The 24014-nt window shown below is 47.5% G+C and overlaps 1 protein-coding gene across 3 annotated transcripts; it reads left to right on the forward strand.

Annotated features, from left to right (window-relative positions):
• The first annotated feature begins 1138 nt into the window (after positions 1-1138).
• On the forward strand, positions 1139-23543 carry CALCOCO2 (calcium binding and coiled-coil domain 2). Of its 3 annotated transcripts, none has more exons than XM_073326400.2 (14): positions 1139-1236; positions 8754-8942; positions 9626-9728; positions 10335-10468; positions 13066-13191; positions 13274-13432; positions 14435-14562; positions 15078-15168; positions 16350-16472; positions 17335-17421; positions 18842-18937; positions 20434-20575; positions 21268-21296; positions 21924-23543. In XM_073326400.2, exons 2-14 carry the CDS (start codon positions 8763-8765, stop codon positions 22092-22094), a joined length of 1569 nt encoding a protein of 522 aa, XP_073182501.2. In that variant the 5' UTR covers positions 1139-1236; positions 8754-8762; the 3' UTR covers positions 22095-23543. The 3 variants fall into 3 exon arrangements, with proteins under 3 accessions (XP_073182501.2, XP_073182502.2, XP_073182503.2); XM_073326401.2 differs by having other exon boundaries at positions 17335-17379; XM_073326402.2 differs by lacking the exon at positions 17335-17421.
• Positions 23544-24014: the final 471 nt, after the last annotated feature.

Consider the following 24014-nt stretch of genomic DNA (forward strand, 5'->3'; position numbering starts at 1 on the left):
TGGGTGGAGCCATCTGCCTGAGCAATAGGGTGTGTTCCACCCTTTCCAGTGCCCAGTTAAATGATTAAGAGGGTCCTACCTTGTCACTCTTTCCTCCAAACATGAAGGACCCACAAAGTCTCCTTGCACTGCGACCTCCAAAGCCATATCCCAAGGCAAGGAATGCCACCATGATGTGCTATTGCAGGAGGGCAGGGTGGGTGAGCCCCCCGGGCTTGGGATATTCACACTTATTTCAAATGGTGTCCCATCCTACCTGTGGCTCTTATCACATCAACTGTCGTCAAACCCATTTCTTTCTTCTTCTTTGTGAAGCTCCCTGAGTTCAAAGCGCTGAACAGCTCCAGTCTCCATCTGCATCTCCGCCTTTGTTTTCATGAACAGGTTAAACCAATTGGTCCCTGGCTTCATCTACTAATAAATATGCCAGGACATCAATCAGCATCCTCCCTGTCTTGTTCTTTACCTTTTAATGTATTCTGTCCATCTTCATCCTCTCTTAACTTTGTGCCTTTGTACATGACATTCCCCATACCTGGAACGACCTCAGTATTGCCTATCTGAAGCATTAAAAAATCATGAATAAGTCCTCCCATAACATTATAAAACAGGCTTTAAATTTATGAAGATTTTTTTGAATGACTATATTTTGGGGTCTTTTAGTTGGCAACCTGGTTTTTGACTCTCTAAGAGTCACATTTTCAAGCTTTCTCCATAACCATGCAGGCTAGAAACTTTTATTTGAAAAGTAAGCACCCCCGCCCAGCACTCCCCTCTCCTTGCTTTAGATGGGTCAGATGTCTCTCCCTCCCCACCCCAAGGATCCTTCGGGCCCTGGACTTTGGCCACAGCATCCTCCTTGGGCCAATAGCTCCAACCTTTTTGAATGGCCTGCCCCTAATCCCCAGCATCACTCCTTATAGGGCCTGCTACCTTTTTAAAAGACCCCTCTCTCCCCCAGCGAATCAGACGCATAGACAATACCCCCCTCTCCCCCTCCCACATTACGTCCCCTAAACCCAGGGGCGAGGGTCCCCTCTGGCACAGCCCTCACCCCAGCAGCAGCGGAACTACAAGTCCCAGCATCCTCTTCGAGGGGCGGTGCCCCGCTGAAAAAAATCCGGGCGGGGCTGAGGGGCGGAAGCAGTCGGTTCCGCCCTTTCCCGGCGGCTCCACCTCCTCTTCTTCCGTCGCAGTAGGGTCCGAGAGGCGTCGAGAGAGAGACGTTGTCCAGCGGTGAGCGAGTCGGCGGTTCTTCCCCTCCCCAGGGTGGGGGGTGTGAGCCCCGCCACCCCCCGGGGATACTGGGGGGGGGGCGGCACCGGGGAGCTGGTTGTCCTGTCTGCGTAGCAGCTGCCCTGCTTTCGCTTTCGCTTTCGTTTCCCGGCGCGCAGAGCAAGTGGGGCTGGGGGGCCCACTTGGGGGCATCCTCCAAGGTCTGGAGGGGGCGGGCAATTTCTCCCCTCCACCATCAGGTGGAAGGGGGGGCATGCCCCACAAGGCCTGGCACTGGGGATGACCCCCCACCCCCATAGAATCGCCACAAAGTGTCACCTTGGGGCACCATGGTGGGGTTTGCCCCCCAAATCCCGTCCGCCTTCCTCCCCCTGCACCCCCTTGCCCCTACTTACTTCCATCCCCCAAGGCCTCTCTGTATGTGGCCAGCAAGGGCAGGTGGGCAGCACAATCCCCCCCGTCTTCCCCCCCCCGTCTCCCCCCCCCGCCCCATACCAAAAGTGGAAAGAGGCCAGTCTTTATGCTTTCTATGGGTCAGATGTCTCTCCCACCCCAAGGATCCTTTGGGCCCTGGACTTTGGCCACAGCATCCTCTAGGGGCCAATAGTGCCAACCTTTTTGAATGGCCTGCCCCCACCCTGAGATTTTCTGGGGCTGTTTCCCCCACTGCCCCAATAATCTCTTAAGGGGCCCCATTTGAAATGTTGCAACTTGTGCCACGTGACGCACGGCAAAGGGACGATGTGTCAATAGTCGCCGGGTCCACGTGGGGTCGTGATGCCTGAGTTGGTAAGGCGGTAACTCTGCGTGTGCCCCACGTGACTGGAAACAAGGAGTTTGGGTGGAAGGGAGCTATGTTTATAGTATTGGGGAACAAGAGCGTGTGAAAGGGATATGTGAAATAAAGGGCTGTATAGATAAGGTAACATGGAAGCAGTCTGTTACCTTTATTGGTGATTCTAAACTATTAAGGAAACAAGCTTTAACACTGATAAAAGGACATAAGGTTTTCTAATGCCCACATAATCAGCCTGTGGAACTCACTGCCACAATATCCAACTGAGGTTAAGAGTTCAGCAGACTTCACAAGATGATTATCCATTTATATGAATAATGAGAAAGTCCACTCTAACATTGGGTAGGGGAAAAAAGTGTAAGGGATATAATTCCTTTACTTTAGTAGGGAGAAACTTCCCAAATGGCAGTTGATTTCATAACTGCCCTAAGCAGTGTTTGTGATCGTTTGTGTGAAGCTAGATGGGCCCGTTGGTCTGCTCTGATATGGCAGTTTCTATGAGTGATGAAGAGGGAGGTCAGCATTGGAAACCTAGCAGAAAGAAGTGGGTCTTGGGAAGTTGCATGGCACCCAGGATCAGGGAGGATGTTCCACTCATATGGTTTGATGTGGAAAAGACATGAAGCTGCTTATGGGAAAAGGAGACTAGAGGTGTGTCAATGCATGTTGTGTTAGCACAGTGGAGAGAGAGTTCACTGGGCCCAGTTACTCATTTCTGTACAGTGTCTCCCCCTCAATACACAGAGGGCACATTGGGGCTGAGCTGGGCCAAACCTAACCATTCTCTCTCTGTTGCTGCAGTACCCATAAGGGCAATAGCTACAGGGGGTGCCGCTGAATAGAGGAGACACATTCTGCCCCCCTCTGTCCTTGCATTGGCATGTATTTGGCTGCGTGAGCAGGGGAATAGTGAAAGGTGTGGGGGTGAAATATACGAGGGATAGAACTATGAATAGCTTTTATGGTGAGAGTGAGGGGGTTGAGCGTGATGCTGAAGGAAACGGCCAGCTAGAGTAGGGATTCAAGTGGAAGAAAAGGGGATGACCTCGTAAGAACAGCAGTCAAGGAAGTAAAACATAGAAACTGTCCCTCCTTTGTAGTGGTAAGGTTTATACTCCAGATTTGCAGGGGTAGTCAATTATTTTTTGTCAAGGTATAAATTTCTTGGTCAAGGTCCAGACTCCAGAGAAAATTATTTAAAAAAATGATAAAGAAATAAAAAGATTTTGGGGTCCGTTCAGAAGTATCTGGCAGTCCGGCTTTGGCCCATGGTCCGCCTATTGACTACCCCTGCTCCAGACTGACAAGAGTTGCTGATAGCTTTGCTGGCAAAGGGTTTTTTGTGCTTGAGCTTACTGCTTCTCTCCATCCCATGATTCATCTAACTAGGCTCCTTTAGGACTACAGTAATCCTTGAAAATAAGTGGCGGATCATCTGTCAGAGAAGAGGGGAGGGAGAAAGGGGCTGATGTATCTGAATGACGTTGTTGGAGCGAGAGAATAGAGTTGGAGTTCCTGCTTATTTGCGCAGCTTCTTTCATTCAGTGATCTCAAAGGGCTCTACAAAGCATTTGATCATCAGAGGGGATGGGAGGGTTGCATTGGGCGCTGAATTTGTGGACTGGATGATTCTTGCTGTTTTCTTTTCTCCTGGATCTGGACTCCCTGATTGAGGCCTTGGCATATTTATTCATTGGTGACACCATGGACCAATTGGTTTAACTTGTTCAGCAATCACCCATGCTAGGTATAGGGGTTTCTTGAAGGGTTCAGTTCTGGTCCTTGTGGAAACAGTCTTTCTGCCGCTGTCTAGATAGTTGTAATCCCCCTTTGTACGTTTGTTTTGATTTCTTCTTGCAGCAGGGAACTGAGCCATAGAGGGATTAAGTGACTTGCCCAAAGTCACACAAGAAGTCAATGGCAGAATCAGGAACTGAATCCCAATCTCCTGAGGGTCTTGTTTTAGCCACAAGATCAACCTGCTCCCCTCTTTCTTGAATCTGGTTATTTATTATCTAGGTGGTACCTGAGGGCTGTATGAATATTTTGGAGAGACTCAAACTCTTCTCAGATAACTTTAGTTGATTAACACCTGTGAGGTGCGAGTGCAGGTCTCACCTTTCTAATCATGGCAATTAAATGACCTCGTCTTGCTTAGTAAGGAGAATTCAGGGTTTCATATAGTTCTAGGAAACGGTGTTCATACATAAGCCTACCTTAGGATTTCTGGTGCTTATATGATAGAATTGAAAATGGTCTCTTCTTAAAGAAAAAACAACAACAGTCCCTCAGAGATGGACTGTAAAAAAGGGAAATCTTTAATTGGGTATTTATTTCTCCCCCGCTGGGTGCATGGTGTACTAATATCTCATTAGTTCATTGCACAGTCTGTGCAGCAGCGAGTTACTCGTTAGCATGCTGTAAGGTGTGGCTGTCACTGGCCCTTTTGTAAGGAGCAGTAGCAGATTGCTCATGTTTTCTTTCCTTTTCTTTCTCTGCTGATGGCTTATGAACAGCTCAAGGAATGAGTGGCAGGATTTGGACATCATTACATTGTCACCTCATCCTTTTTTCCTTTCTTTCATGCCCTTATAATTTCCTCATTCCCCTATGTCTCTTTTCCTCCTCTCCCTCTTTGTTGTCCTTAATTCATTATTGTTCTATTGATTGAAATGAGCCAACAAACAGCGTTGCATCAGTGAAGCACTGGGACAACGCATGCAGACAGCTGGCAGGCTTAGAAGTTAGAACAGGGAGAAACTGGGGTACAGCACTCTTCCAAATTCTGTCACTGACTTGCTGTTTGATCTTGGGCAAGTCACTTAAACTCTCTGTGCCTCAGTTTCCCCCATCTGTAAAATGGGGATAATAATACTCCTGTCGTAGAAGGGTTGTGAAGTTTGCATGGCACTTTGTTGGAAGATACAAGAGAAAGGCAAAGTATTGCTAATTATAAGACGAACACAGAGCCCTGTGTGTTTTGTGGTTGTGGAATTTGCCATGGAATTCACCCATAGCTTCAGATTGTGCTCCAGAACCTCAGCTTTCATTTTTTTTAAATTAAGTTTGATCTGTAATGGCTATAACAACATCTAAAACATGAATCAAATGTAAAGCAATGCCTGTCTGAGTCTGCAAAAAGTCTAAAATAATTGGGTTTGAGAGTGGCCCAGCCATCTCACTCAGGGCCCTATGGATTCTGCTATTGGGCAGCTGCTGAATTTAGCATTTTTGCTGATGAATTCATTATTTGGCTGCAGCCAGACACTGGTCACATGTAACCTTTGCACCATCTTGGTCTCGGACCCAATTCTGACATAGCACAGTGGCTGTTAAAGGTCCCATGGCATAGCCCGGAAAGAGTCAGGATCCCTGCCCTCAGGCTGGCTAACTCCTCCCTGTCCCAGGAATACATGTTCCAAGGTTCAAGTGGTTTTGAGCTAGTGCTGTGTGCAGAACAGTTGCTATGTTTGTCCGCGTAGTCCTTGCTCTCTTAACATCTGAGTCATTGCTTTGTAATGTGCCTTGAGGCATATTGAACATGAAAGATGCTAGATACAAGAAGATCCCACTCTAAAAAAACATTGTGAAATGCAGTGCTTATTTGGGGGCTGGGGTGATTAATGTCATTTAAACATGGGGTCTGTAGCTGTCCGCCTGTGTACCTTGATCAGGAAGGCTGGGAAACAATGGAGATAAATTTTCAGAGTAGCAGCCGTGTAATTCTTACCTACCCACAGCATTTTGTTGTATGCTGTGGATGCGATTGGGCAGAGGTGATATCTGCACCGCCTTTTACTGAATAAATTCTCAGCTGGAGTACTAGTGAATTCATCCCTGTACTAGGAGACCCGTGAGAACCCATGGGCCTAGAACCAAGGCTGCAGAGTTCAAGGTAGGTACTACTTTCTCACTGCCACCAGGAGCCTGGTTAGGGTTATCACCAAGAGGAACTGAGAGGCTAAGCCCTTCAGGAAGTCCCACCCTAAGGGGCATGAGTGACAGCCCTCCATGATTCCCTGATTGGCTGAAACTCCCCATATAAGCTAGGTTTCAGAGTAGCAGCCCTGTTAGTCTGTATCCGCAAAAAGAAAAGGAGTACTTGTGGCACCTTAGCGACGAACAGATTTATTTGAGCATAAACTTTCGTGAGCTACAGCTTATGCTCAAATGAATTTGTTCGTCTCTAAGGTGCCACAAGTACTCCTTTTCTTTTTCCATATAAGCTAGGAAGCCATGTCTGGGAGTTGTCTGAGCAATGCAGACTCTGGTGTGCTTTTGCCCTAACTGCTTGCTGTGATCCTGGCTCCGACCCTGGTTTACTGTCTCTGGCTTAAGACCATTCTTGACCCTAGTGAAAGACCCTGGCCTGGCCTGACTCTGATTCTCACCTCACACTCTCAGTTTTGTAATGGACTTTGACGTTGCAGTTTTGTCCGGACTTGGATTGATCTCTGACCTTTGGCCCCGATAGAGAGCAGCTCACTGTGCCCCCAGGCTGCCCATGTCCTGGCTCTGACAATACCCGAGTAAAAATAAGGACCAATAGAGCCCCCCTTTCTCTCTATGGCTGGCCGAGATATTACAGCTTTTCTTTTCTGAATGCGGCCCTGGGAACAGCCATCTACACCCTTGCCACCTTCAGGCTATACATCTGCCATATGTTCCATCTAGAGCTGCCCCAGGAGGCCACTGGGAAGTATTGGCTGACACACAATGCAGCTGGCCACCTTCTAAGTGATCACAGAAGACCAGTGTTCTGATCTAAGGTCACTTCCACATGGAACTCCTGGTGCTGGTGATGACACAGACTGTGATGACACAGTCCCAGACCACCTTGGGATTTTATCTGAGGTCATCTCTTACCCTATATGCAATAGCTGCAGTTAAGATCAGCTGGGAGGTGCCTACTTTCTATTCCTGGAATTGGGCTGTCCTGGACTTGCAGCAGGATTTTCTTGGCAAGGAATCCCTCCCCTTGGCAATCTGCCAGACCCTGAGTCTGGCTGCCTCTAGGGCATGATGGTAAGGCATATATTTAGTTTTCTGAGTGTTTCTTGTCTTGGATGTTGCCTCTGTTCTTGGTAGTTTGGATACTGTTTTATTAACAGTTGCGGGTCGATAGTTTTGAACTGTCTCTTGCAGGTAACCGCGTGTAATTTATTTTTTTGAACTTGTAACAGCACAATTAAAAGGTTCCTAAATAAAGAAACAGGTGAGAGTTCTTATACTATTTATTGATGCTGCTGCTATGCAACAGATGTCTTTTTTAATATGGAGAACCATGTGGCAATTTTACTACAGTGGTTGCTAGTAGCAAATGCTACATCCTTAGGGTTTAGACCAGAGGTGGGCCATATCCGGCCCGCGGGACCGTCCTGCCCGGCCCCTGAGCTCCCGGCTGAGGAGGCGAGCTCCCGGCCCCTCCCCTGCTGTTCCCTCTCCCCTGCAACTACGCCGCTGGACAGGCAGCGGTTCTGGGCGGCGGGGCTGCGTGCTCCTGCAGGGCAGCGTGTCTGGCCCCGGCCGGGTGGTGCGGCTGCCAGACATGCTGCTCTGAGTGGCATGGTAAGGGGGGCCAGCGCCGGGGGGTTGGATAAGTGGCAGGGGGGTCCCAGGGGCAGTCAGGGAACGGGGGAGTTGGATAAGCGTGGGAGTCCCGGGGGGCCTGTGAGGGGTGGGGGTGTGGATAGGGGGCGGGGCAGTCAGGGAGCGGGGGGGGATTGGATAGGGGGTGGGAGTCCCAGGGGGGCCAGTCGGGGAGTCCCAGGAAGGGGGCGGTCAGGGGACAAGGAGCGGGGGGTTTTGGATGGGTCGGGGGTTATGAGAGGGGTGGGAATTGGGAGGGAGCGGATAGGGGGCAGGGGCCAGGCTGTTTGGGGAGGCACAGCGTTCCCTACCCGGCCCTCCATACAGTTTTGCAACCCTGATGTGGCCCTCGGGCCAAAAAGTTTGCCCACCCCTGGTTTAGACCCTTAAGAGCGAACTACTGCCACCTAAGGAGCAAGGATCATGTTGCATGGGAGGTGTGCACAATGAGTAGGCTTGGAACCATTAGATTTCTGTTGGTTAGTGTCGGTAACCGTCAGTTTCACTGTACACGCACACACATCACCCCCCCCCCAAATATTCCCATCTAGGATATTTGAAAGTTACAAATAGGCAAAGCAGGAAAAATGTTTCTTGAGAACTTCTTGCAGTTTGATTTAAGGATATTGGTTTTGTATATTTTGATATGTGATGCTGACCATTTGTGCTTTAATGGTTATAAAGCTTTAACTTTTTGAATCTCGATGTCTCCTGTTGTTTAAACAGTTATTGTCTGACCTGCCCATAACTTCCTGTGACTGTGAACATTTAGAGAGATGATAATAAAAAAGGCTTAAAAATAAACATCGATATTATCTGTTAAACTTACAAATAAATAAATAAAAATTGATTTCTGCCAAGCCTAACAATGAGGTTGAGCCACAAAGATGAGGATGACACAAAATGTGTTGGATTTGGATGCTAAAGCATTATGGTGAATTGCTAATGAAAAAATAGGAAGGCTGTTGGATTTGCTTCTTACTGGTGTGAGCGCGTGTCTTGCATTTCTCATGCTGACCAGCCTCGGGTGCTAAGAATGCTTTGGATGAGGTCCCAGGAGTCTCTTGTGACCCAGCACCACAGGCTGCAAGGTTTTGTCTTACTCTTCGCTTTTGTTCTTGTCCTCTCACAGAACGTCATCATGGATGAGACCTTAGATGAACCTCCCACTTCTGCTGTCTTCTTGGACAACTGCCACTTCTCCCAGGTTATCTTTAATAACGTGGAGAAGTTTTACGTCCCCGGAGGAGACATAACCTGCTATTATACCCTCACGCAGCACATCGCTCCTCGCAGAAAGGACTGGGTGGGCATTTTCCGGGTAAGCGTGTGCGCCGAACCATTAGCCACCATGTATTGTAAGGTGGCCGCTCACGAAAGGAATGGCTTGGTGTGGACATTTCCAGCTATTTCACGCTTGATCCCTAAGGGAGGGTTTGAGACTTGGGAAGAACAGAGTAGCAGCTCTTTTTCAGGGGCTAACTTGTATGCTGCAGTGTCTGTACTGCAACAAGAGACGTGGGACCTGACTCTTTGTGGCGCCCTTTTTGCACTTGGGAGCAGGAATGGAGTAGGGGAGGTTAACGTAGCATTGAGCCACCTTTGCACTTCCTGTATTCTGGGACTGCTGAGGGGCCAGCCTGAAATTAGAGCTGTTTCAGGGCCAATCTGACTTGTGCCCTGTTTCCTAGGGCCAGTGAGGAATAGGCGTCGTGTAGTGCATTGTGCCCACATCTGCCCTCAACGCTCTTCCTTCTCCAGTGCGCCTCTCATTCCCCACCTCTCCCTTCCCTCTTGCTCCAAGGAAGGGTAAGCTGGCAAATAGCCCTGATTACTCCTATGTGCATGGACCCAAGATCTGGGTAGCTGGTATAGTAGTGTAAAGGGGGTTCTTACAGCTTAGTGCGGGCCTACAGCCCAAGTTACAATATTGCCCTCTGTGAATGGTCACAGGAGAAACGTCAATAAGCTGTATGATACCGTATAATTATCTTGCTGTTGCAGGTGGGATGGAAAACAACCCGGGAATATTACACTTTCATGTGGGCTCCTTTCCCGGTTGACCTCGGCGGTGATTCTGTCGTGCAGCAGCAAATTCAGTTTCGAGGTCAGTTGGGAAGGGATGGGCAGTTCACAGTTCGCACGTGCACGGTCATGTACCAAATTGCTCTAAATGCCAGTAATAAGTGTTACCACCTGAAGCTGTACAACTGTTGAATAGGAATATTGTCCCGTACTTGGGTAAACTTCATTCAAGGAGCTGTGGCTATAAGGTCACCTCAAGAATATACCGTCAGTGCAGTTCAGCCTGGAGAGAGTGTCCCCTCCTGCTAATACGGAGACACATCCATACGGCACATGCCGTCCTGCGGCCTCCTCTTCTGCTGTTATCAGTGCAGCAAAAGCCCCTGGTGAGAATCCCCCTTGCAGGTACTGTGTTCAGTTGTGTCTGACGATCCGTGTTCTTTTGGTGATAGGGAGTCACTGACCTGCTCCTTGAGGAGTCATTTACATCAGTGCAAAGTGTCAGTGTTTTACGCTCACTTTGCACTGCTATAGATGATCGCACGAGGAGCTGGCCCTATAATGTGTATGTTGCTTTGTATTCTGTCGTCTTAGGTCGGTTAGATCTGGGCTTTCTGTGCTGTACAGTTGACAAGAGGCCTGAGTAATTAAAAACACCCTATGGTGGGGTTTTTTGTTTGTTTTTAAGCCTACTACCTGCCAAAAGATGATGAATATTACCAGTTCTGTTACGTTGACGAGGATGGGGTGGTCCGTGGCGCCAGTGTACCTTTCCAGTTCCGGGCAGAGACTGAGGATGATATCCTGGTGGTTACTACACAGGTATGTTCCCTCTCTCTTCCTGCTTTCTCATGACCTTATCTTTTGTTCAGACTCTCTTTTCCCTAACACATCCTGGTCCAGTGACTACAGCACTGAACTGGGACTCGCATTTGTCGAGTGCACCAGTGTGCTGTGTGTTAACTTTCCCCATGCGATCCTGGCTGGTGTGCACTAAATCTTCTGTAGCGCACATGGATGTAGTCCATTGCTCCTCAATGCATGCTAGCAGGATCTACATGGGGGAGTCTCAGCACAACACACTGGTGTGGTCTGCACGTCACATTCCCGGAGTGCGGACTCTGGGCTCAAAGTCTGAGGGCTGGATGAAATGGCCTGCGGGCTATACATTTAACAGCTGTGGTCTAATCCAAGTTATTGGGCTCAGCACATAGATGAATTTAATGGCTGGTGATATATGGGAGATCAGGAGATGATTTATAGATCCCTCCTGGGCCTTGTGAAATCTATGAAATGAAATACTGTACCAATAATGTACACTCTATAGCACCTTTTACTCAAGAATCTCACACACTTTGCAAATGTTCATTCATTAGCCCTTGCAGCCTCTCTCTGAGGTAAGCAAATATTATCCCCATTTTCTAGATGGGTAAACTGAGGCACAAAGCAGTAAAGGAACTTGCCAGAAGACTCAGAGCAACTCACTGACAGAGCTAGAAATAGAACGCAAAAGTCCTGGTTCCCAGTCTCTTGCTCGGAAGACCAGACCTCACTTCCTCCCTAGCTTGGTAGAACTTAGAGTGGACAGCTTAGGACAGATCTTTCCTGCTTGGCAAGCAGGAGGTAGAAACTGGCATTTTATTCGTCTCCAGTAGCAGAATCTCCTTGTCAGGGTAACAGTTTGAGGTCTGTTGTTTTACAGACTGAGATCTGGAACTGAAACAGAAGAACAAGTTTTTTCCCTCCCCTCCCGCTGTCAGGCTGAGCAAAATTATCTTGTTTAGGGCTCTTTGCAGAAATTGGCCTTGGGGTCAATTAAAAAGTTCAGTGTTGGGTGGAGGGTCAGACAGCCAACTTAGATTGTCAGCTCTTTGTGGCAGGGGCTGTCGCTTTGTTCTGTGTTTATACAGCACCTTGCACAGTGGAGTCATGGCCCATAATTGGGGTTCCTAGGTGCTGTGGAAGTACTGTTGTCAGATTCAGTTTTCCACTGGACTTAAGGAGACTCTTCTTAAAAGAGGCAATGTAGTATAGCTAGAACAGAGGACTGGAAATCAGGACTGCTGGGTTATGTCCCCAGGTCAACCACAGACTGTGCTATTTGGACAAATTCCTTTATCGCTTTATGCCTCAGTTTACCCCTTTGTAAATTGAGGACTAATAGACTTGGTAAAGCCCACTGAGTCCCTTGATGAAGGTGCTGTGTAAGTGGAAAGTGGTTTTTTGTTTGTTTGTTTGTTTTTTTAGCTGGGCTACATGGTGGTGTGTTGTATGTGGCCTGTAGCTATCTGTGGCTCTTTCAGCTGGTGCTCCCTGCAGTCCTTTAGGGAGCCTTGAGCCTGGGTGTGTCTCTGGTGCAGTTCACTACCTTCCCTGACACCTGCCCCGTCTGCAGTGAGAGGGAGACCCTGGCGCTCACCTACATCAAACGCACCAGGTTGCAGTCCCCTTTCCAGCTCCTCCAGGACCTTCTCCTTAAGTTCTGGCTGCACTTCTCTAGACCTATGCACACCTCATCTGTGGCCCCATAAAGTCGCAAGACCTTCTGGTCGATCTCCTCCTGGCACTGGCCAAGGTGGCCGTCCACTGTACCAGGAGGAGGAAGCTGGACAGGGAGGTATTCTGTGACTGGGCGGCCTATTTCTGATCCTCCTTTAAGTCTCTGGGCAGAGTTCCTCTGGGCCGTGTCCACTGGCTCACTGGATGTCTTCAAGGGGCAGTGGGCACTGTCTGGGGTTCTCTGCTCGGTGTCCCCCTCTGGATCCCTGCTTTAGACCATGTGACCCTCACTCCTGTCTGTTTTTTCATTTATTGTCTCCCATAATCTCTTGACGCCTGGGTCCAGTGGCTCCTTCCCTTAGGCTGGGGGAGGTGGGGGTTTAGAGGTCTCCCAGAGCCTCAGTCTCCAAAAGCCTCAGTAAGTGTTGCTCCCTGCAACCCCAAAAGTAGAAATTGGACCATTCCTGTATTATCAGGGTGGGGGTGGAAGCGCAGCTGTGGCAGCAGGTAATACTGTGCCAGGAAATGATCAAGGGTGCATTTGGGTAGCCAGCAGGTGCTTGTTTGTATCGAGGACTCAGCTGGCCGCCTGAAGTTAATGGTTGTGCAGATCCGTCAGTTCATGGGCCTAATCCTACAAGAGGCAGAAGACCCTCTGCTCCCACTGACCTCTGGGGAAATTGAGGGCATTGAGCGCCTTGGAGGTTCAGGCCTGGTGTGTGCAGTATTTTGGAGCTTGATTTTGAGCTCTGGTTGGACAAGCTCTGGCAGCACCAGGAGAAACTGAAAGGGAAGTCCAGTCTCCCTAGTGTCAGTGAAGGGGTAGGGAAGAATATACTGTGGTTTTCTGTAGGGCTTATGTTCCTTTGCTCATCACTACACACTGCATTCTTATTGAACAAGTCTGTGTTGTTTACAAGGGAGAAGTGGAGGAGATTGAGCAACAAAACAAGGATTTACTTAAAGAAAACAAGGAACTGAAGGAAAGCTGCCTTTGTCTCCAGAAGCAGAACCTGGGTCTGCAGGAGGAGCTCCGGCTGGCACAGGTACAGACAAGGGATAATACAGGAATTCAGAGGCCCTGTGGCTGACAACTCAGGCTTATACATACCCATTATGTGCTTCCAGGAGAAGATGAAGGAGTTAGAGGGAGAAGTCTGTTTCTTGCAGACTGGGAACTTGGAGCTGCGGAGAGCTCAGGAGCTACAGGCCGGAGAGATGAGCTCTGCCCAGATGAATTTGGCTTCAGTTAGGGAACAGAACCTAACACTTGGAAAGGAAAATAAGGTAAAAGTCCAGATGAGCTGGAAACTGGGATGACATGGAGGAGGGAAAAGGGGGAGACCAGAGAAAGTGGAGTGGGGAGAATAAGATAGACTTAAGGTCTTCGCCTTAGAGAAATGTGAGCAACTGTATCTCCCATTGTAACCAATGAGGGGGTTGGTAAATGCTTCTCAGGGTTAGTCCCAACGGGCAAAGAGAAGAGAAAATCTCCCCCTCACTTCTTTCCCTCGCCCCATGCCCTTTGATCTCTGTGGAACAGTCTTGCTGCAGCCCCAGCACCTTGCATGTGGGAATGGAACTGATGGGAGCTCTGTGCCGAGCTTCTTTCTGCAGTTAGACAGGTTCTGAGTGGAACTGGGTTCCTGGGCCTTCCGAATTCGGGGGGAACCCTCAATGCAACAGAGAATCTCCACGTCCATTTAAAAAGCAAAACAAAAAGAGTTTCAAGGCCCTTTCCTGGCAAAAAGCCTTGAAAATACAAACCAATCGCGTGGGTGGAAAGGACCGAGCACTTGGGCTTCACTTCTGCAGCCGGAGCCTGGTGAGGTCCAAAGATTTAGAGAGAGAGAGAGATCTGACCGACATTTTGTGTGCAAAGAGTCAGTTGTGCGTGTATCTCCAAAAAACGATCTCTCCAACCCTCTCCCAAATCCTGAGGCTGACCCAGTGCAGAGCAGATTGGTCATGATGGGCTGGAGTTGGTCACGTTTGGGAAAGGGGAGTGCTCAAAAATGATTTCATAGGCGTGTCCCAAAACCCCAAAGGCCAGCTCTGGATCTGACGTGCCTATTATTGCTCCCTCCTCCTCCTCTTTTGTCCAGGGCCCCAATTTAAGCAAAACTGGAGCTGAATACATGAGAGAGAAGAGAAAGGAGAGAGAAAATCTTGTTCCCTTCAGGAGGGATGTCTGGGGTTGTTGCATTCAAAAGGACGTGCGGATACAGTGGGGAGCAAAAATGATGGCTGTTTCTGTGGTTTGACTCCCATTTACCTTCCTGCACTCAGGAGCTGCAGAAAGGACTGGAGTCTCTGAGGAGCAGCTGTGAGAAATTGGAGCTGGAAGGAAATTTCTTGAAAGAGGAGAACAAGCGGCTGACGGAGCAGAATGGCTGCAAAGAGAGAGAGTTGCAGCAGTGAGTGTTCACACCATACGTCTGCAAATGGGAGTTCCTGGAAGCTCCCAGGCGCAGTGGGTTGGGTTTCCTCTTTTGTTTCGTGCTGATGAAAGCCAGTGACTGTATACACAGAATGCACCCTGTGAGTGAGAGTATAAGGAGCCCCTGGGGGTTTTGATCTAGGTATGGCATTCACAGGCCCTCAGTCAACCAGATGTGTGAGGGTGACTGCGCAAAACTGACTCTTGGAATGCGTCCACGGATGATAGGCTCTCAGCTGTCTGCGTCAGTTGAGGGGAAAGGAACCCACAGGGCTGTGGAATCTCTGGTAACTTCATGTAAAGGTTTGAGCAAGACAGCAGGACTTTGGTATCTAGGGTTACTCCATTTGAACCTGCCTGAGGACAAGATAAGCTTTTGATTAGGTTGAGAAATGAAGGCTGTGGGTGCGGTTTACCAAGGGCTGGTGCTGAGGGGGAATTTGGGGGGCCACATGCAGCTGAAAATGTTACAGTTTAGTTTGCTCTGAGCAGATTCAAAGAGCACAACCAAGAAGTGTCATCTGAGAAGGAACAGCTGGAAAACAGATTGAAAACTACCCTGGATCACATGGACCAGCTGCAGGTAAGCAAGGCGCAGTCTGTTTCTGCTTCTGCAATCTGTGTAGTACTTGGCGTGTCTGGCTGGGAATGGAGCTGCCTGTAGCAAATTAGGATGGTGTCTGAGTTGTTCCTAGTGATTCTATGGTTTTCTTAGGAAAATGTGAACCTACAACATGACAACGTAAGCTCCAGGAAGCTCCTAACAAATGCTGTATTTGGGAAGTTTTAGCGAATCATTGCAGATTTTTCAGCTCATCCCCAAAACACCTCCCCTCTGCACCCATGTTAGGTTCATCATAAAGATTTTGTACTCCTCTAGCTCCTCCTATCTGAGGATCTCAAAGGGATTTATGAATGTGGAAGGGTTTATTCTCACAAGAGCCCTATGAGGTATGTAAGTGGTAAGGCTAGCTGGAAACTAACAACTCCATTTCATGAAACAGAGAGAGGTTTCAAACAATGTGCTATTGTCCATCAGAAGGAAAAGGAGAGACTGACTCTCTGTATCCTGGCAGTTAGGCTGGGGACATGGGAGACCCAGGCCAGTGTCTGAACTACTGGATTATGGAGCCTCTACCCACCAGGCTACATAGCTTTCCCATCCTCCCGACCAGAAATGCCATCTTGGTCCCGACGAACCTTTCCAACAAAAATTTTATCAAATCCAATATGACTCCTCTGAAACATCCCAATTTCACTAAAATGGCATTTGATGGAAAATTGTTGCATCAAAATTTTTTTTTACCTGCTCTCCCATTTCTAGCTCTATTTTACAAATGGGGAAACAGAGATTGAGTGACTTGACTAAGGACATGCACAAAATCAGTGGCAGAGCCAGAAATAGACCTGAGCTCTCTTGTCTCCCAGCCAAAGGATCATCTTTCTTGTCTCCAGATTGGTGCTTTTCCAAAAGTTTCACTGGGTTCCAAACATGTTTCACTGGAATTGGTTTCCAGACATTTGTTCTACAACTGAATCAGGTCAACATTTCAGGATATTTACCACTAGTGTGCAGTTATGCAAATCACACCCAAAAGCCATGTGAATAGGGTGGGGTTTGGAATTAGGATCTATGGCTTGGTAAGACTTTGCCAAGCTATTTTCATTCTGGACATTCCTGCTGCATTATAAATTGCCTGTGCTTCCTTCGGTCCTGTATGAACTGTTGGGCCATCACTTTCATCCACTCTTGTTTCACCTCAGTCACAGGTGTTGAATCAAGAGAAGGAAATGGAAAGCCTGGTTCAGATGGACCATGACAAGACCGAGCACCTGGAGCATCTGAAGGAGGAGAATCGTCAGTTACGCATTACTGTGACGGAACAGGTAGAGCCTTCCCCAGTAACGTTGAGGCATGAGGGAGCTGGGGTGGAGGGATAGAGAGCAGCCCATAGCGGTGAGCAGATGGAGGTGATTTTATGGAAGCTCCAGGGGAATTAGGTGATGGAGGGGAAGGGACCGCCCCTGTTATAGCAGGCGGTGCTGTTACACATTCGTTTTTTCTTCCAGGTGCTCTTTTTTTAGTGTGCAAACCGGTTTTTAGTCTTGATGGGAAAACACTTGTATGGTTGGTGGTTGTGATTCAGTTCCTTGGGAAGAGCTGCTGCAAGCAGCAAGAGAGTTTGCTCCCTGCCTTAATCTCTAACTAGTGTCAATTCTTCGGTCAGATTTGCTCCTTGGGAGCCAGGGATTTGTGTTTTGCTGAGATTTCTAAAAGAGAGGATTGTCTGTGTTCTGTTTGTGACCGCCCGTGTCCCAGGACTGGTGTATACATGTAAATAAAACAAGGTATATGAGGAATATACCCAAACTCTGCATCGCTGATTTCTGCTCCAGTGGGAAGCTGGTTTACAAAGCCCTGTACATCTGCTACTGCTTGATGGAGGGGCAACAACACCCTTATAACTCTTCTCTGTCATCCCTTTACTCATCTATAGTATCCTAGTTTAGCAAAGCCATTTAATAGAAGTGACTACAAACAGATGCACTTGGAGCAGAGAGGGTCTAAGTTACAGAAGAAAGCCAGAAACAGTGGGAAGCATCCATTTTCTGTGGGGGATGAGTTGATTGGCTGTGTGCGCATCCCATGCCTCCTCCGACCTCCCTTCTCTTTGGTGTTCCTTTTGTTATTTATATGTGGCTCCCGCTCACTGTTGCATATGGTGCTGAAATTTGTGGTCCTGTGCAGAAGGAGCAGGAAGAGAAGCTGGAACAATGTCTGGAGGATCTGAAGGTGACAGAGGCCGGCATGGCTCTTCATCTGCAACATAAGCAGGTGTCATGTCTTTCTTTGGGTGGATGTGGGGGATGGTCTCCAAAGAGTAGAGGGAAAAGTGAGGGGATGAAATCTGTGGTTGTATAGAGGACAAGGTGTTGCTGGGATTCAGGGAGGGCCAATATTTTACTGAAAGGAATGTAAAGTCAATGGGTATACAGCAGAATGGAACACTTCTTTATCATCAAGGGAATATAGCTGGCAGGTTAGAGAGGTCACGTCAAAGAAACAGGCCTTGCACTTAGAGAGGAAGGGGGCGAGGTTTGTCTTTAGTCCTGGGGGAGTTTGCTCCACAAGCTCCAACTAGCCCTGAGAAAGCTCTTGTTCCTGCACACACAAACTGTTACTTTTGTTGTAGAAAGTTCCCATTGTGCCTGAGGAGCAAAGCTGTTGAGCTCGGAGCTTGAGGCAATCTTTTAGATACCCATGGCTCAGGTCATTGAGCACCCTGAAGATGAGAACCAAGACCTCAGACTTGATTTGCTATTCTATGGGAAGCCAGTGTAGGGAGCTGAGGGCAGGTTTGATGTGTTCCCAGTAGGGTTGCCAGTTTTGGTTGGCCGTATTCCTGGAAGTTTCATCACATGACATAATCTTTAATTCCTGGAGACTCCAGGACAATCCTGGAAGGTTGGCAATCTTAGTTCACAGTAGCCAGTGTTACTGAGGAGATGTGCTGTGGTGTTCTCTACCAGCTAAAGTTTCCTAAGGGCTGAAGGCTTCATGCCCAGGTATGCTGCATTGCGGTAATCCAGCCTGAGCGGTAACAAAGGCATGAATAGCCAAGGCCAGGTCACTGTTTGCCAAGATGATGGAAGCTTCTAGACAACCAGAGATGGTAGAAAACATTACTCACAGTTAGGGATGTAAATAGCGGTTAAAAAAAACTAACTGTGTAACTGACTAAAATTTTATCAGTTACACGGTTAAACCTTCAACCAGCGAATTAGGGGTGCAGGGGGTGTGTGTGCTACCGCACCCCCACAGAGCTCCACTGCCACCCCGCATCTGGGATCCCCACGGCCAGCTCCACTGTGCCAGGGCATCCGTCCCGGCTGCCAGCCCCGTGGTGGCAGCGGAGTCCTGGGCGCAGTCCAGCTGCAGAGTTTAATTGATAACCAAAACCGATAAGACCGATGCTTATCGGGTAAACTTTTACATCCCTACTCACAGTATCGCCATGTATGTAATGAGGGAAATACAGACCATGAGTGGTTTAATTTGGAAGCAATGGTGACTTAGGTTGGTTAGATATGACATGGTCAGACTCATGTTGAAGGTCAAGGTTTATTTATTGTTGAAACACACACACAAATGCAGGCATAAGAAACAAATGATATCTGAGCAACCCCCGATGCTCTCACAGCTTTTCTTTTGGTGATTCCCCATCACTGACAAACCTAATGCTTTTGCTTCACAGCATCAAAACCGTGATCTAGCAAAGGAACTCGAGGAGAAGAACCATTTGTTTCAGATTCTTCAGCGGAAAAAGGATGAAATAGATGAGAAAAATCTGGTGAGAAACTCACACCCACACTACCAACCTCACAGCGCAGAGAGGTCTTCATTAGTAGTTTTCAGAGTAGCAGCCGTGTTAGTCTGTATTTGCAAAAAGAACAGGAGTACTTGTGGCACCTTAGAGACTAACCAATTTATTTGAGCATAAGCTTTCATGAGCTACAGCTCACTTCATCGGATGCATAAATCTCCCCACTGTATTTTCCACTGAATGCATCCGATGAAGTGAGCTGTAGCTCATGAAAGCTTATGCTCAAATAAATTTGTTAGTCTCTAAGGTGCCACAAGTTCTCCTTTTCTTTTTCATTAGCAGTGGTACTGAACACAGTTCAGAGTTAGGCAAGGTGGTTGAACAAAAAGCTGTAAGAGGTTTTGCTGAGACTTATTAAGGAGCTCATAAATAATGAACCATTATTATGAAATAGAGAATCATGAGAAAATAGTTAAAAAGAGCTGCCTGGCAAGGAAATTGTGGAAGAAAGCTTTACTAAAATGCAATCAGATGAGATGGTGGGGTTTTTTCAGATGCTCTCAGCACTGGCCTAACGGCTCCCATGGAATTCAGTGGTCCTACCCAGTGTTTGCAAACAAACCACACAAAGTCTTTTCACAGAGTTATTAGCTAAAGAATAGCTCCGGGGTTCTGTTCAGAGCTCTGCCACAAACTGAATGACCTTAGGCTGGTCATAGATTTTAAGGGCAGAAGGGGTTGCTTTGATCATCGTGTCCAGTTCTGGGCACCACTCTTTAAGAGAGATGTGGACAAATTGGAGAGAGTCCAGAGGAGAGCAACAAAAATGATAAAAAGTTGAGAAAACCTGACCTATGAGGGAAAGGGTTAAAAAAAAAAAAAAAAAACCACCTGGTCATGTTTAGTCTTGAGAAAAGAAGTCTAAGGGGAGACCTGATAAGTCTTCAAATAGGTTAAGGACGGTTATAAAGTGGACGGTGATCAATTTTTCTCCACGTCCGCTGGCGGTAGGACAACAAGTTAAGGGTTTAATCTGTAGCAGGGGAGATTTAGGTTCGATATTGGGGAAAAACTTGCGAATTATAAGGCTAGTTAGGCTCTGAAATAGGCTTCCAAGCAAGGTTGTGGAATCCCCGTCATTGCAGGTTTTTAAGAACAGGTTGGACAGACACCAGTCAGGGATGGTCTAGGTTTACTTGGTCCTGCCACAGCTCAGGGGGCTGGACTTGACTTCTCAAGGTCCCTTCCAGCCCAAAATGTCTATGATTCGATGATCATCAGGTCTGACCTCCTGTGTTACATGGGCCATCAAATAGGTGTTTTCACCTCTCTTTGCCTGTTTCCCCCATCTGTAAAATGGGGATAAGCCTGACCTACTGAAAAGGATTTATGAAGTGCTTTGAGATTCTCAGGTGAGAGGAACTATATTAGTGCAAATGGTCATGGCTAATAATAAATGGCTTCTCTCTGAAATGGCCCCCTGAGTTCCTGGAACTTCATTCTGCTCTTCTGTCCCTTTGCAGAGACTAAGGCAAGAGAACAACGAGCTGCTGATGCGCCTCTCTGAGAGCTCGGATTATTCTGCCCGGGTTGCTGTCCCACTGGCACAAGTTCCAACTCGGCCTCCAGAAAGCGCAAACCTTTTGTTTGGGAACCCGTACTATAGTGAGTTACTTGGCATGCTATGCAGAGGCTCGCAGGGACCAAATGGGATGGGTCCTATCTAATCGCATCCTGACTGCTCCCGAGCAGGAGAACCCTAATCAAGGAACTGGGCTAGAATCAGAGATGAATTAAGAATGAATAGAGTTGGGAGCTCCCACCCCCTGAAGATCCTTTCTTCAGTCCTCCTACCTCTTCTTGGCTAGTGAGAGACAGAAGGTGAAAATCTACTTCCTCCCCATAGCTCCTGAAAAGATGGAATCTGTCCGTTCACTCTTTGTTGGCAGGAGGGACCTCCCCCTCCCCATGTGGTGGTGGGGGTCTTAGCAGGTTGTCATCCCTCTTGATATGGAGGTTTGTAGGAAAAAAAAAGCTCTCAACAGCATGTCTGTGCTGCCTCCCATATGTTCAGAAGATGCCCTGGCAGCTCCAAAACTCTGTCAGGTCTGAGAGTTGACTTAAGTGATTAGCACTGTGCTCTCTTTCTGCCAAGAAAGAGAACCAGTTTGCCCAGCCGCAATGCAGCCAGTCCCATGTCCTCAGTTCAGCGTTCTGGAGTCTTAAATGTGGAGGTTTCTTCCAGATTCAGAGCTAGATCTGGTGCTTCAAGAAGAATCAAGAATAACAGGTCTACACCACATCAAACGGTTTACTTTTGGCTATGATTAAGCCTTGCATTTTCTGTTCTTTTGCAGACTCCCTAGAATCAAGTGCTGTGAACGTGGTGAGTAAAGTGGTTGGTGGATTTTGCTTAGTGTTATGAAGGCAGAAGTCTAATTGAGCTCCATAGCCAGTTTCCTCTATAAGCTTTTAGTTATGGTCAAGGTAGTGGGTTCTACCTTCCAAGACCAGAGGAATGGAGCCCGGTATATTGCAGAATAAGCTGGGGGAATTAATGATTGTGCTAAGCAGGAACAAGGGAACTCTGCTAGAACTCAATTGCAGCCATGGGCAACATCAGCGTGGAAGCCGGAATGAGCAGAATTCAGCTGCCAGATGCTGTATTTCATAATGGAGAAATGGACACATACTGGGTAGGATAGAAAGCAAAAGCAGTTCTGAGAAGCTTTTAGGCTCACAGAGCCAGTCACTGAGGCATGGAAACATTTAAAACCCTGTGGAGCATTAGAAACTAAAGCAGCCTGCCCTGTAACTGATTATTTCTAACCTCCCCTCCTCCGTTACATATGTTTCAGAGTAACAGCCGTGTTAGTCTGTATTCACAAAAAGAAAAGGAGGACTTGTGGCACCTTGAGACTAACCAATTTATTTGAGCATAAGCTTTCGTGAGCTACAGCTCACTTCATCGGATGCATTATATATATGTCATTGTTTTGTATTCACCTTTCAGCCCTCTGTGAAGAAATGCCCCCTGTGTCATGAGGTCTTTTCTGATGACATTGGGCCACGTCAGTATGAGGACCATGTGCGAAGCCACATTCTGGATTGCCCATTCTGTGATGAAACCTTTGGGGATAAGCAGGTGTATGATGATCATATGTACTGCCACAGCCTGGAATAATTCTTAATTCTGCTTTGTGCTGTATAGCAGGTGTATAGCTCCTCTTTCAGGTGTGATAGCACAGACTTGATCATAACCAATACTGTAGGGATATAGATCCTAGTAAAATCACCCTAGCAAGGCTGGACTAGGCACCAGTACTGTAGTGCTAACCCAGGGGTCTCCAACGCGGTGCCCGCGGGTGCAATGCCTGCAGGACACCGCGCCGCCAAAATGCCGCTGCTGAGCGTGGCCGCCGGAGAGCCGCCCGCCGAAATGCCGCCGAGAAGCGTTGCCGTTTCTTGGTGGCATTTTGGCAGCAACGCTTCTTTCCGCTGCCGCTTCTCGATGGCATTTCAGCGGCGGGGTGTCTGGCGCCCGCCGCGGTCTTCTGGGAATAGGAATGTGCTATTCCCACAGAAAGGTTGGGGGCCCCTGTGCTAACCCATCTGTTCCATGTGATGTGACCCATCATCAAGCTGGGTCAGATGCCAACCAGTACTATTGAAATAATCCATCCTTGTCAGCTGTGTCCTTTATCTTCAGCCAAATATGGGCACTGTTAAAGAGCTCAGTCCCTGTAACCAGTTGTTCGGATCGAGTGCGACACCAGTACTCCAGAACAAAGCTGTCGCTGTGCTCTGTTGCTCCGATCTAGTCAAGTACTGATATTGCAGAACGGCAGTTCCCAATTGCCTGTGCTTTGCAGAACCCGCTCTGTTACAGATGTTTTATTCTTCAGAACAGAGCTGAGACCACTAACCCTAAGGCCACAAACAATATGCTGCCTTTGAGCTCAAAGTCCGAGTCTTGTTCACGGTTACCGGACTGCGGATCTAACTTAATAATAAAATTGACTCCTTCCTTCACCCTTTATCCCAAGCCAGTGAAGGCTTTACATGTCTCAGGAATGAGTTTAACCATCTATGTGCATCCTCTAAGGAAACTGATGGAGGGGAGCCTGAATTGTTTCTCTGATGTGCTTGTCTGATGCTTCCTGATTCCAGGACAAAAGGAGCCTCTTCTGAGTGCAGAATGCCGGTGTTCAAACCTGTCAAATGCCTGGGGTGATTGCACTGCTTTTGCACAAGTTTTAAATTCTTTTTGTTGCCATTTACAGTAAACATTCTTTCCTCTATGCAAACACAAGGGTAAAGTTTATTATCCAACAGTGTTATACTGTGCATTAATTTTGTGATGAATATCTATAGGGAATCCTAATAGGTTTTCAGAATAGCCTGGTTCAGATAAAGTTAAGAATGGATACTTTAAGACATTGCTTTAATATATTCAATGCTAAAGGCTTAAATAAACTTGTATCGATCAACCTTTGATTAAAACTTTCTTTGATTATGTAATAAGGCTTTTATTTTATTTTTTTAACTATTAGCAGGCACTATACAAAACCATGTAACAGAGAAATGGAAAAGGTGAATAAACAATAGCCAACAGAAACTACACTAGGAGAAAGTGTCTGGTTATTTTTATAACAAATAAGACAGGTGGAGATTCTACCATCCCATTCCCAGTGAAAGATGTCCTCAGGGAGCTGACTGGCAGGCCCTTAATTCCTTTCTAAGGCCCAAGTCCATTTATGCACATCCCTAACTTTTAGCACATGAAGTCCTCCACGCTGAAGTCAACTGGATTGCTTGCACTTATCGTAAAATAAGGGCTTGTCCTCACACAGACTAGCACCAAAATAACTAAATGGGTTGTAAGTCACACCTTGTGCTATTTTAGTACAAATCTGTACGTGGACACTCTTATAGGCCCCTTTTATTCCAAAGCAAGTGCCCCCACATGGACTTTTCCCATCCCCAAGCATGTTCCCAACTTCTTCATTCTTCCCCCAGCATTGCTACTGAATCCTCTTGATTCTACAGCCCTTATCACTATCCAGAATCATTATTATTTATTTTCCGGTAGTAACCCTATCTG

Source organism: Lepidochelys kempii, chromosome 27 (assembly GCF_965140285.1).
Source record: "Lepidochelys kempii isolate rLepKem1 chromosome 27, rLepKem1.hap1, whole genome shotgun sequence".
NCBI classification, from domain to species: domain Eukaryota; kingdom Metazoa; phylum Chordata; order Testudines; family Cheloniidae; genus Lepidochelys; species Lepidochelys kempii.

Excerpts from the sequence above, each read along its gene's own strand:
- CALCOCO2 (XM_073326400.2), top strand. The coding sequence starts at position 8,763 with ATGGATGAGACCTTAGATGAACCTCCCACTTCTGCTGTCTTCTTGGAC. Across the intron at positions 17,422-18,841 it reads TTCATCTGCAACATAAGCAG|CATCAAAACCGTGATCTAGC; the intron begins GTGTCATGTCTT and ends TTTGCTTCACAG. Across the intron at positions 18,938-20,433 it reads AAATAGATGAGAAAAATCTG|AGACTAAGGCAAGAGAACAA; the intron begins GTGAGAAACTCA and ends GTCCCTTTGCAG.